This window comes from Dunckerocampus dactyliophorus, chromosome 6 (assembly GCF_027744805.1).
Source record: "Dunckerocampus dactyliophorus isolate RoL2022-P2 chromosome 6, RoL_Ddac_1.1, whole genome shotgun sequence".
Classification (NCBI taxonomy): domain Eukaryota; kingdom Metazoa; phylum Chordata; class Actinopteri; order Syngnathiformes; family Syngnathidae; genus Dunckerocampus; species Dunckerocampus dactyliophorus.
In genome coordinates, this window is record NC_072824.1 from 24,335,058 (window position 1) to 24,347,365 (window position 12,308).

General features: G+C 40.6%; 1 protein-coding gene across 4 annotated transcripts; it reads right to left on the minus strand.

Moving 5' to 3' along the window:
* Window positions 1-2,134: 2,134 nt before the first annotated feature.
* zfyve27 (zinc finger, FYVE domain containing 27) lies at window positions 2,135-11,643 on the minus strand. Of its 4 annotated transcripts, XM_054779411.1 has the most exons (14): window positions 11,373-11,643; window positions 10,016-10,253; window positions 9,650-9,720; window positions 9,385-9,571; window positions 8,527-8,622; window positions 7,341-7,453; window positions 7,127-7,245; window positions 6,341-6,412; window positions 6,055-6,075; window positions 5,849-5,869; window positions 4,286-4,427; window positions 4,150-4,196; window positions 3,969-4,050; window positions 2,135-3,083 (listed from the first exon to the last, which is right to left on the minus strand). In XM_054779411.1, the coding sequence occupies exons 2-14, from the start codon at window positions 10,249-10,251 to the stop codon at window positions 3,013-3,015; spliced, it is 1,278 nt and encodes a 425-aa protein (XP_054635386.1). In that variant the 5' UTR covers window positions 10,252-10,253; window positions 11,373-11,643; the 3' UTR covers window positions 2,135-3,012. The 4 variants fall into 4 exon arrangements, with proteins under 4 accessions (XP_054635386.1, XP_054635388.1, XP_054635387.1 ...); XM_054779413.1 differs by lacking the exon at window positions 6,055-6,075; XM_054779412.1 differs by lacking the exon at window positions 5,849-5,869.
* Window positions 11,644-12,308: the final 665 nt, after the last annotated feature.

Genomic DNA, 12,308 nt, shown 5'->3' on the forward strand with positions numbered 1-12,308 from the left:
CTGCAGTTTGCACAAGTGGAGGATAAAACTGCCACTGGCCTGTCCAACGCCATCCACCAGGTTCTCGAACCCTTGCGGCTGACTGAGAAACTTATCGCACAAACCTACGATGGGGCTGCCATGTTGAGTGGTGGTGAAGGCGGTGTGCAAACGCTTCTGGGTTTGAGATACCCGAGTGCAGTGTTTGTGCATTGCTACTCCCATCAATTAAATGTCACCTTGCAACAAGTATGTGCATCCAGACTCAGTGAGCTGAAGGTGTTCTTTGCTGATTTGGCTGGTTTTGCGACCTTCTTCACCTCGCCCAGAAGAGCAGTTGCCCTGGCTCGGGTGTGCGACAACGACATCCAGCGGCCACGGTGGAACTTTAAAAGCAGGACTGTGAACGCCGTATGGGACAGTCAGGAAGCCATACTGGAGTGTTTGGATAGTATTCGTACTCAGCCAGGATGGGACAGTGTGAGCGTCAGTGAGGCATACAGCCTCTCTATGCACTTGAAGGAGCCTACCTTTCTCCAGCTTTTGCATTTCTTCGCAGAAGTCATGCCAGAAGTGGACGTTCTCCAAAACATTCTGCAGAACCGGGAGATAGACGGGTCAGTCGTGAGTTGCGCTGTGGAGAACTTCATAGCCAACATGAAGGAGGTGAGAGAGAGAACAGACGTGATCGCCGACCAAGCCGGCGAGGGCGAAGCTAAGCGGAGGAAAACCAACACGGCCGAAGTCATGAAGGAGGCCTGTGACAGCATGATTGCACAGGTGGAGGACAGGTTCTCCAACAGCGACTATCTCATTGCAGCACAGCTGGTGGACTGCTCATTGTTCTCAAAGTTCTCAGAGTCATTTCCATCAGCCCAACTCAGCTGTGCTATCAAACTATGGCCTGCAGTTCTTAAAAACAAGGAAAAGTTGCAGAGTGAGCTGAGTATTCTCTACCAACACAAACAGCTTTATGTGGGGAAATCCACACTCTCTCTCCTGCAAACAATTTGCGATAATAGTCTGCTAGAGATCTTGTCAGAAACGTGCACCCTGCTCAACCTCTTTCTCGCAACTCCCATGGAAACCCCCGAGTCTGACAGGAACCTTTCCACCATGGGAAGGATTATGACTTTTGCGAGAAATACAACGGGAAAACAGCGATTGAATGCTCTTTGCATGCTTTCCATTGAAAACCAATTTATCCAGGGACTGATGGATTTTAACGTTAAAGTCATGGAGAAGTTTGCACGTTCAAACCACCACCACATTTCATTCATATTTAAATGAGCTGCAATGCTTATGTGTCATGTTGGACACATGTACAGTGTGCAGGCCACTGTAGACTGTATGTATGTGGACATTGAACTGTTGGCAGACTGACGGGTCGCTTTCAGCACCGTGGACAGGGCTTCAGCTCCGTGTCTTTCATGTGTGACTTGTGATATGTTGCCTCTGCTTTCTGATGGAGCAAAATGTTTTTGTTTAAAAAACTACAACATGTCATTTTTTTCTAACATATGATCGTTGTCATGTACTTACTTGGCGTTTAACATACAGCGGAGGAGAAATATCCAGTGTGCATTATTCCTTTAATATGAACCAGTCAGCTGAGGTGATTATTCAAGTTGTACACACGTTAAATTGTGTGATGTTACAACTGACATATCTGCTATACAAAATCAGTCCACTTCGAGTTGAAACGTAACATGTAAATGTGTACATGAAAAGCATCTTTAAATTAATAATTTGGCTCACTCTCATTGATATTCTATAATGCACTTCTTTGCTTTCAATCTTTGAGTTTTTTCTGAATCCTGATCTGTGGAAAGTGCTACATGGACCATGGTTACTCACACGCACACTACTACAGTGTATGTTTATGCTGCTGTTTTTTTGTGTTCAAAGCACATCAGAGGGTAAAAGAGTACTGTCGTGTTCCAGGTAGCTCAAGTGACTGATGCTTCACCTTTGTCCATTTAAAACTGTCATTTTATATTAAATGAAGTCAAAGATTGTAAAAGTTATCAGCTATAGGACATTTGTTACACAGTTATTTAAATTGAACTATGCAGCTGTAGGTACATTTTGCTATATGGTGTTCAGGAGTGTTTTTGCTTGCATTCTGTTTAAAGTTTAGGCGGCCATCAACATACCATGTGGGACTTCAGAGTTTATTTCAATAATGGTAAATTTCACTCATAAAAGATGTAACAATATATACAGAAAAAATATAATCAGGTCAAATAACTTGTATTTTCTGTAAATTTAAATTAAATATATTAGCTTTAGAAGAAGGGATTACAGTAACAGTGTAAGTATGAGTCCAATAAAAGCAAAGCAAACAATTACAATCATCGGTGTCTGCATAAAGGTTAAAACAACATTGCACCCAGGGCCTGTCTTAAGTTAAATGCCTTCACATCAATCTTTTAAGTCCCGCTTGTAAGTGTGAGGCTGTTGTGTCCAATCAAATGACTCCAGTTGACTTCTGATCCAGTAAAAATGTGACACTGAGGCTGCCGCTCACTCCTTAAAGGCCAAACAGCATGAGGCAAAGCATGCTGGTTGAAATATTTATACTGTACATTAAAAAAAAAAAATCCAGTGCACTGCTACACCTTGTCAAGCAGGTCACTCACTGCAGTTTTTTAAGTGTAAACCTCCAACATTTTATGGCAGAGTAAACGTATTTTTCAGTGCAACACAAGGCTGCATTTTCAAGACATTCAAATTTGATCTTGTTGGTGGCCAGTCAGAACATTTAAAACCATTGATCTAATAAGCGACACCTAATAGCGCCAGTGTAAGCCTGGCCTCTGCCGTGCATGCTTACATGTCCCTATGCTCAGCAAAGGGACACGCTCAGGTCCTTCAGTCTACATCCAGTGACACAAGGATGGATGGAACATTAAAAGGAAAGCGGTCAGCATGACAAGTATCTAGACTTGTAATGTTGAGGGTTTAGTAACTTAATGAGGAGTTTAGAAGCAAACCGTGAGGACCATACTGCTGGGATACACGGCTGACGTGTCATTGTAACTTGATGAGAGAGGAATTGCAGGCAGCACAAACGAACACAGTCTCTCTCTGGGCCTCTGGAGCTGAGGGGAAAAAAATGACAGGGTAAATGTTAATATTGTACAATCAGGATAATGCGCTACTCTGAGCATCAAATGCAGTGGAAGCTCAAAAGTTGCTCACCCTAAATCCTAAATGTGTAAACCAAGAAAAATTTGGGACGATGAAAATACACGTGAAAATTGAAAAATGTTGTCGGTTGAACCTTTACACGTTAGCCAGTCTGTAAATATTCTCTTTCATTCAAGTCACAGTGTTCTCGGGGCATTGAATCCATCACCACTGGACTGCTCAAGGGCTGTCCTATTGAGCTGTGAGCATGATTTCAGCATATCATGTAAGACTTCAGTCTTGTCATTCTTCCCTCTGCAAGTGTGTGTTGCTTTTCTGTGGGGGTTTTTTGTAAGGGCACTACATAAGGGTATAAGTCAAGGCAAAGCAGTAAAAAGGTGATGTAGAATACAGCACACATCCCTTCCCTGACTTCTGAGTAACATACTATATGCAGTAGATGAAGTAACAATAAGTGGGAAGTGAGGAATATACATATGTTTAAGTTTAAGGGGGAATAACTTATTTTTACACATATATGACAAGAATGTTAAAAAAAAAAAGCTCAATTCATCAAGTTGACTTCAGCAAACCTCTGCGCCTCTGTAGTTTGTACAGCTGCACAGTATTGCACAACGATTAACATAACTAGCTAGTAACTAGCTATTCTTATTCAACTTGTATGATAGTTAAGAATGTTGAAGTGTTACTTAAAATGTTGCCTGTCCAGTTAACAATGGCTGGTGACTCTAAAATGGATTACTTAGGAAAAAAACTGTTTCAAACTATAATAATACATTGGATGACAACCAACATCCTTTAAGGTTCCACTGTATTTGACTCTTTTCTTGGCATACCTGTGGCTCCCATGCAAGACCTCGGCACCTTGAAAGAACAGCATCGCGAACAAAAGCTGTTGCCACAGTTACTACAGTTCTTCTATAACAGGAAGAGAAACCCATGTGTTGAGGCAAGACTAAATACAATGTCTTAATACAATGTCTTAAAATACCGTACTACAATTCTTTCAAGTCTCACCCTTTTCTTCAGCACTGAGAAGACAGCATTGCAGCTGGCACAGTTGCCTTTGTAGTAAAAAGAAAGAGCAGCCATTTGTAAGAGCTCATATTCATATCAGCTACCTTGAAACTAATTATAGTCACAGCACACTGACCTGCACCAGTGGTGGGGTAGCGCTTGCGCAGTTTCTCTGTCAGCTTGGACACTTTGCTGCGTATCGGTTCGTTACGACTAAGCAGACCGTTTTCAGAGACGGTGTCAAACTCGGGTGCTCCAAGAGGACCATCATCGTCCTCCTGAAAAGTGAGGAGGCAAATACAAGAAAGAAAAACACAAAGCGTGAGACAACTGCAGGTAAAGTTATTACAAGGAAGGGTACGGAGGGACAAATGCATTTTCATGACTATTCAGAGCATACAGTGGAACCTCAGTATTTGAATTCCTCCATGTTCGTACAATTTGGAAACAAACTGATAGTTTTGGGGGGGAATGCTTGCACAGTACAAGTATTTAGAAACTGCTGAGCTGAAGCCTATCCCAGCTGAACTCGAGTGACAGGCAGGTTACACCCTGGACTGGTCGCCAGCCAATTGCAGGACACATATCGACAACCAACCATTCACACTCACTCCTACAGACAATTTACAGTCTCCAATTAACCTAACATGCTTGTTTTTGCAATGTGGGAGGAGGCCAGAGTACCCACAGAAAACCCATGCATGCACAGTAAGAATATGCAAAACTCCACACAGACATGCACAGGTGGAGATTTGAACCCTCCATCTCCTGACTGTGAGGCCAAAATGCTAACCACTCTCAACCGTACGACCCCACATTTGGCAGGTACTGTACATGTGTTCTTGTCTTTTAAACAAATGTTGTAAATCTTAATAAAGGTTTTTATGATGACAACAGCTTGATCCTGGAATGGATACACTTAATTTTCATATTCTATGGGAACATTTGTTCTGAAGTACAAATTTTTCATTGCCCATCCTCCCAGAATGGATTGTGATCGACCTTCGAGATTCCACTGCAGATGTTTAGCAAATATATAGCATATAATAAAACAATGCACAACCATTGCAGTGATAACAGACGAGATACACACCAAAAAATACAAGCTCATGCATGGTAAGAGGATCTCTCACACATAAGGAACCACTTATGGTGGGTTAAACAAACTAATCCCATATTCCGTTTTACTAAAAATGCTTTTATAGGTGAGAAATGCCAATGTCACGACACTATCCAAGACCTGGAATAAAACTCCTCATGCAGACAAGATCCACGACGACACACTCTTTCAATACAGTTGCACTTGAAATTATTCAACCCCCATTGTAGCTTAGCTTAACTGTAACTAGTAGTAGTAGCAATAAACCAACAAAAAAATAGCTCCTCTATTATTACAAACGGCCACATCTTTTTCAATTTTAAATCAGCACAGGTTAGGTGTTCTCGACAGCCTTGAAGTCTTGGGCCTGAAGCACCTCCATCGGTGCCATGATGTCGTCTCCCCTCTCTGCAACTGCCTGCCGTTGTCCGTCCTCCTCAGCCATAGCCAGCAACTTGCCTTTTCAATAAACGTAATTTACGACCATGGTGGAATGATTTCAAGTGCAACTGTGTACCCAACATTAAATATCACCGTGGGCAATTTCAAAGCCAAAGTACACAACAGATTTGGAAGAATGAATGAATACGAGGGACTTACCACTAACACCAAAGGGGTTTCCTTTTTGGGATGCAGGATAACACAGAGCACAACTTAACCCACAAGCATCCATGTTACTACGAAAAAACATGCTACATACAGGCTTCTAAACGCAGGTCAGCTCACAAAACATGAATGACAAGTACATTAGAACAGCCAAGATTACTAGAGAGACACTAACAGACAGCCGTGGGGGCAACACTCACTTGCAGGGGAATTGAACTTTCCTGTGTTCAAAGGAAATCGGGGGAAAAAAATAGGAACGACTTCATCAATGTGTTTTTTCCTCCCATATATGAGAAGGTCTACAGCATTTTGTGTTGTGGCGGCAAATTATATTTATTATGTTAAATATGGTTAGTATGAACATGATAGTCTAATAGTGAACCATAATTGAGTGTAATATAATCCATACAGGTAATTCCATCACAGAATTCAAATGTTCATGCAGGGTCTGCCCATGAAAAATGCAAAATCATGTAAATGTAATACCTCAATTGCATCTTTAAATTCATCATCAGGCTCAGCCTCTTCAGCTTCCTCGACACTGCCAGGTGACATGTCCTACAACAGACACATTCATTAATTCATTACAAAACAGGTTACTGTCACAGTGGTGTCCAAAGTGCAACCAGCCTGCAGCTTGTTTTTTACTGGCCCTTAAAAAATGAATTGATTATTAAGTCTTTCAATACCAAAGATGTATTTATATGTTTTTATAATCCCGAACGGCCAATCCCAAAGACGTATTTATACGTCTTGTACGTTTTTTTTGCGCAAGAGGCAAAAAGAGGTGATGATGCAACTGCACACTAATGGATGCCACTTTTAGAGTAGTTTTAAGCCATAAAAACGGACAGAAGGTGGCAGAAGTGCATTTGATAAGAGCTCGGCATGTGAATTTGAATGGAAAAAACACATACAAGTAGAAGAACGTGGAGGAGTGTACTGTACAGACGGTTACGCTTTGTAGGGAAATTTTAACGCAGTGCAGTGCAAAAGTCGAGCTTGTCGATTTAATGACCTTTTTCCAAAGCAGTCATTTTGTAGAACAAATCAAGGATACAAGTCATTTTCAAAATGTTATTTTTCATTAATATCCAACTCGACAATCAATTTTCTGACGTCGTTTCAATTCCAGTGATGAGACTGACTAATAATGATGACGTAAAATACAACAAATCTAATAATGGCTTAAGTTAAGACTTTAGCACAGTACTGTACGTCACATCCACTGAACGCTTCAGTGCACCAACCCTCCATCGGAGTGTCTCTCACCTCCAGACTGGTTGGTGTGGGTGTTCTGTCCACTATGTTGCTGTGCTCCTGTTCTTCACACACTGCCTCTGAAGTGGGGTCCTTGCCGAAATGGAACAACTTCTTCAGGTCCAACAAAACTAGAGGCCGAGAAACAACACAGTCACAACTGTTGTTTACAAAATATTTCAAAGATATGATGTTGCTGATCTTTTTTTTCTAAGGATGAGCTGACCTCTGTGGAAGTCTCGATTCCATAGGAAGATGGTACTGTTCAACCCAGCGAGCACCCAGCCCACAGGAGCAAGGTAGAGAAGACACACCACTGTAAACGTTCCTCCATAGAATCTGCAGAGAAGATCTAAAAGTTGAATGATGATGACTGATAACATGAAGGACATTAATCATTTTGGTTGTGGGTTGCCTAAAAACCAGAGAGCTGTCTATGGGTGAAAACCAATTAAGAATCTGAGAGAATGGAAAAAATGGAAAATTAATCAGAAACATTGCACAAATATTATCATAAGCACGGCAATCATTGGGAATGCCCTGAAGAAGAAAGAAATCACCGGTGTACCAAGTAACAGATGTCAAACAGGTAGACCAAGGAAAACATCAAAAGATGATGGCAGAATCATTGTGAGAGATGTAAAGAAAGACCCTAAAAGCAACAAACAAAACAAACAAAAAGAGCAAGAGTGAAGCTATCACCATCTCCAGTTCATAAAAGACTTTATGAAAAAAAGTACAATGGACACCAGAAGATGCAAACTACTCATTTGCAAGAAGAATAATAGAGGCAGGCTGGATTTTGCCAAAAAGTACAGAGATAAGCCTCAAAGTATAATAGCTTCAAAAGTTCATTAGTACACAAAACGTTTGAATTGCTTGGGCTCATCTCTGTTATTTCAACAACAAAAAAAAACATAGTATAGTTTTTATAGTGTAATTATTTAACATAATTTTGCAGATAAATTTAAATACCAGAAAATTCAAGTACTATCTGCAGGGACTTCAATGAACAAGCTGCAAGTGTTGGGTTTCTTTCTTTGAGCACAAATCCTTCCAAAAGACACTACAACCAGTTAGTTAGTAGGGGTCACTTGTGTGGACTGTGGAAAGCGACAACGGAACATGTAGGAACTGAGCACTGCTGTTGCCGTTTTAAGGTCGGCGATAAAGGTTAAACAAGCGTCACTGTCAGGATGCTACTGACAATGCGTTGCAACCTGTTGCAGCTTATTATGATCACCATAGTACCATAAAATGATTGTTTATACTGTTGCATTGTGTAATTGTTTCTATTGCACATTCTTAATGTGCATTTATTTACTTGACTTCTTTACTCTGTGTGTGTGTGTGTGTGTGTGTGTGTGTGTGTGTGTGTGTGTGTGTGTGTGTGTGTGTGTGTGTAGTCTGACCTTGATGACGTGGTGTGATTGTCCCAGTACAGGACCTTGTAAAGTGTTTCTGCTGAATGACAGGCCGAAGAAAGCATGTCATCCAGGTGCTTCAACCTGATGGAGACAGGACATATAAGCCATCAGCATCATCTAAATTTCTCTCCCACTTTAACACATCACACTATTTCTTTATGCAATATTGCGGTTTTAAGGTGTAATATTCAGGCTACATGATTACTTCTATTTTTTTTATTTCTTGTTTGTTGTGTTCCTCTTTATACATTTATAAATGTATTATTTGCATTTTATGTTGCTTTTAAATGAGTACTCAGACATTGCCTTAGTAATTGTGTTGTACCATTGAGTATACAAGGACCTCCTTTCATTCAATACTGCAAACACTATACAAACAAAGACACACCCCAACATCCCTATGTGTACATATACTGTACTTAAGATCAAGTGAGCTCTGTTTGTTATACCTCTCGGGTGCTGTAGAGCAGTGGTTCTCAACTAGCTTGGTTGCAGGACCCACCATCACCCCTCAGTGACAAGCGGCGACCCATATTGCAGAAACTTTTCAACTAAAACTTTTTAAATAGCTTATATTTAAAGGGCCCGTTTGCAGGAAGTTGGCAGAGGGTGCTTACTTTCTAATGTGTTGCAAGCATTATATCCCGCCCAAATACTGCGGTGTAACAAATTTGTAAAGTCACAAGATTACTCTTTCTATTTATGAGTGGAATGTACTGCATGGATACGAAACAATAGTTGCAATTAACTTTATCAGTTCTGTGTATTGCTCACACATTCTAATATGTCAAAATTCCATTTTGCCTTCATATTTTGAAACAAACAGAAAAATGTGTCTCTTACAGGTCTTTGACTTCCAGCATGGCCTCCTGTTTACTGAGGTGCACCGTCTGCAAGTCTCTGCGGTGCACGGTATGATAGCGTCTTCTCTGGAGCTCAGCTTCTGAGGCTCTGCCCCAGCACCTGTCCTGCAGGTAGCCCAAAATAGCAGGCACCGTGACTGCCACCAAACATACTGACATCCAACCCACTGATAGAAAAGAGGAAGCCAGACGTGAGTAGATTAACCAATAATCCACAGCTCAAGACAGCTGAAGCCTTTTCTTACCTTCGTTGATAGTGCAGAAGAAGACATTGAAAAATACGCAGACAAGCAGCGAACACAGGGGCATCTTCCACCTAAACAATAAAAATATTTATCTTCTGCTAAGTGAGCAGCGACACGATTCATTCCACGGTTGACTCCAACAAAGAGGGGTGCTTAGCACCCACCAGGCAGCCATGTAACCGTTGCAAACAGCCCCTTTTTGAAAACTATAATATAATATTGCCTGTGAAGTTAATACAAGTTTTATGATGGCCGCAGTTTGAACCCGAAACAAATGAACTGTAACTGCTATTTTTTTTATCTGATTCTAAATTTGAAAAGTGTGAAATGGCTTGTGCTCAACCTCACTGTAGTACAGATACATACCCGAGCAGGAAGCGAGCCAACTCCATTGCATCTGTCACTGGTTCTAAGAAGAGCGCCATTCTCTTGTACGACACAACCATGTTGAGGAGGTCAAAGTTCAGTGTAGATCTTGGGCTTCCCAGCTCAGAAGCATCTGGAGATCCCAGAGTCTCCTTGGAAATTGTGTGTACCAGCTCCCCCCTTTCCCCTACACCATGGGAGGGGTCCTGTGATGCCGCTGTACTGTGCATTATCATTCCTGTACAGAGTGAAGAAACCAAAATGTAAATGGCTAAAAAAAAAGTGCCATTCCCATTCTGGACATGCTATAGAACAGCTTTGTAAAGTTCCTATAAAAGCTGCTTTTTTTGGCTACAAGCATCATATGAAAGCATATGATATGGAGGGCCCATTATCATCCTGTAGTGTGTCTACTACTGCAAATGCTACATAAGTCATTATATGTAAAGTTCCTCACAGTTAATTTGGGTTATAACTGAGATTGGCTTTGGAGAGAACACCTCTTCATGAATGATGCCATTCATTTCACAACCACTGAAAATGCACCATGCTCTTCATCATTCATGTGATGGATGCTTTTGAGTATTAAAAGGCCTCTCTGATAAGGATTTACATTAACAAAAAATAGACAAAATACACTACTCACACAAAGTTAGGGGTATTCGGTTTCGGGTGAGGTGAAACTTTACTTTTGAATTTAGTGTTTAATGTTTCAGTACTTTTTGCAAAAATTGCTGTTCTCTAGCAGAAAGGCATACTGTGCGCCTTAGTGTGACTCTTCCATTTTCTCTGTACCTCTCTTGCAACCTTCTGATGACACTGTTAAAAAGTTACAGTTGGACCCTCAAAAGTTTAGAAAAGGCCCGTTTAAGTTCACCTGCAAAGTTTGTTGTGCATTTTAGGTTTATCCTGAAATTCCCCCCGAAAGCCAAATACACCATTTTTTTGTAAGCAGTGTATATATACTGCAGTAACTGTAAATCAAAGCAATAGAATGTAAGGAAGAATGAGGTTTCATTTTGTACATATTGACGTTAGTATAAAATGGCACTTGGACTCAGATATGTGCCAGACAATGTTGTCCCACAACCTACTTTGTCATGCACAAATACTGTACGTGTATTTTCCCCGCTTGCAATAATATTCAAGTTTAATCAGTTTGGTTAAGGAGCCAGGTAACCAGGCAACAGACCAATACAGTACTGGCAACGTTTATAATACTCAAAACAAAGTGTTACGGTAGGCAAGATCCGGACAAATTGAAAAGTTAATATCAAAAATACTTCATTATTATTATCATTATTATGAGTTGAAAGTAGTTTTCTACTCGCAGCTGGACACGCATGAGATAACTTACCCCGAGCTACGTGTCCAAAAAGAGCTAACTTGAGGAGAACGAGCAGCAGGAAGCTCAAACCAGACTACCGAGTCCCGCCGACTTCATCCTCCTCGAGGAAGCAAAAATCCTCCAAATTCGCTGACAACATGATAGCAGTCTACCCGACTACAGGAGCACCGACGTGTGCAAACAAAATCATTTACTACAACGTCGAGCTGTTAGCAGACAGTTTTGCCTTCGAGTGGCTACTTCTTCCGGATAGCTATGCTAGCTCTGCCGTATCCACTTCCTGTTCTTCCAGGTTGAACAATCGATAGTCTAAAAGGTGTACCGTCTATACAGTCGATAGCAGAATGGCATGATTGATTGAGTGAGGGGATGACGTTGGTATATGCGCGCAAAGTACAGTATACATTTATTATTACATTTTAATATAGCTTAATTTATAATATAAACAACATAATATAAAACATATAGCCTGTGTCTCACAAAAGTGAGGACACTCACATTATAGTATATATCCAGTATACAGTATATACAAATGAATATATTTTGTTCCCCAAATGCTGTTTACGTCCATAAAAAATGATATTGTAGAAAAAAAAAACTAGTATAACGTTCTTTGCTGAGTTATTAGAAACCACACACTAACATTGTGCATAAATTATTTTTCCCATCATACAAAAAATACATACACAATAAATACATATATTTAAGCCAAAAGATTTAAATGAGGGCTGATATTGTTTGCTTTTATTCAGTTATTTTGAACTATTTACTCTTTGCTCAAACAATTGTATGTAATAAGACAATACTGTAATTGTTTTGTTGATATTGTCACATGGTCTTATACAGTGGCTACGGGTGGCCAGGGGCCACCCCCACGGCTGGGGGACAATTTTGACGAACACGGCTCTGTGGTGCAGAACATTAGTTCAGCCTAACCGCCGTTTC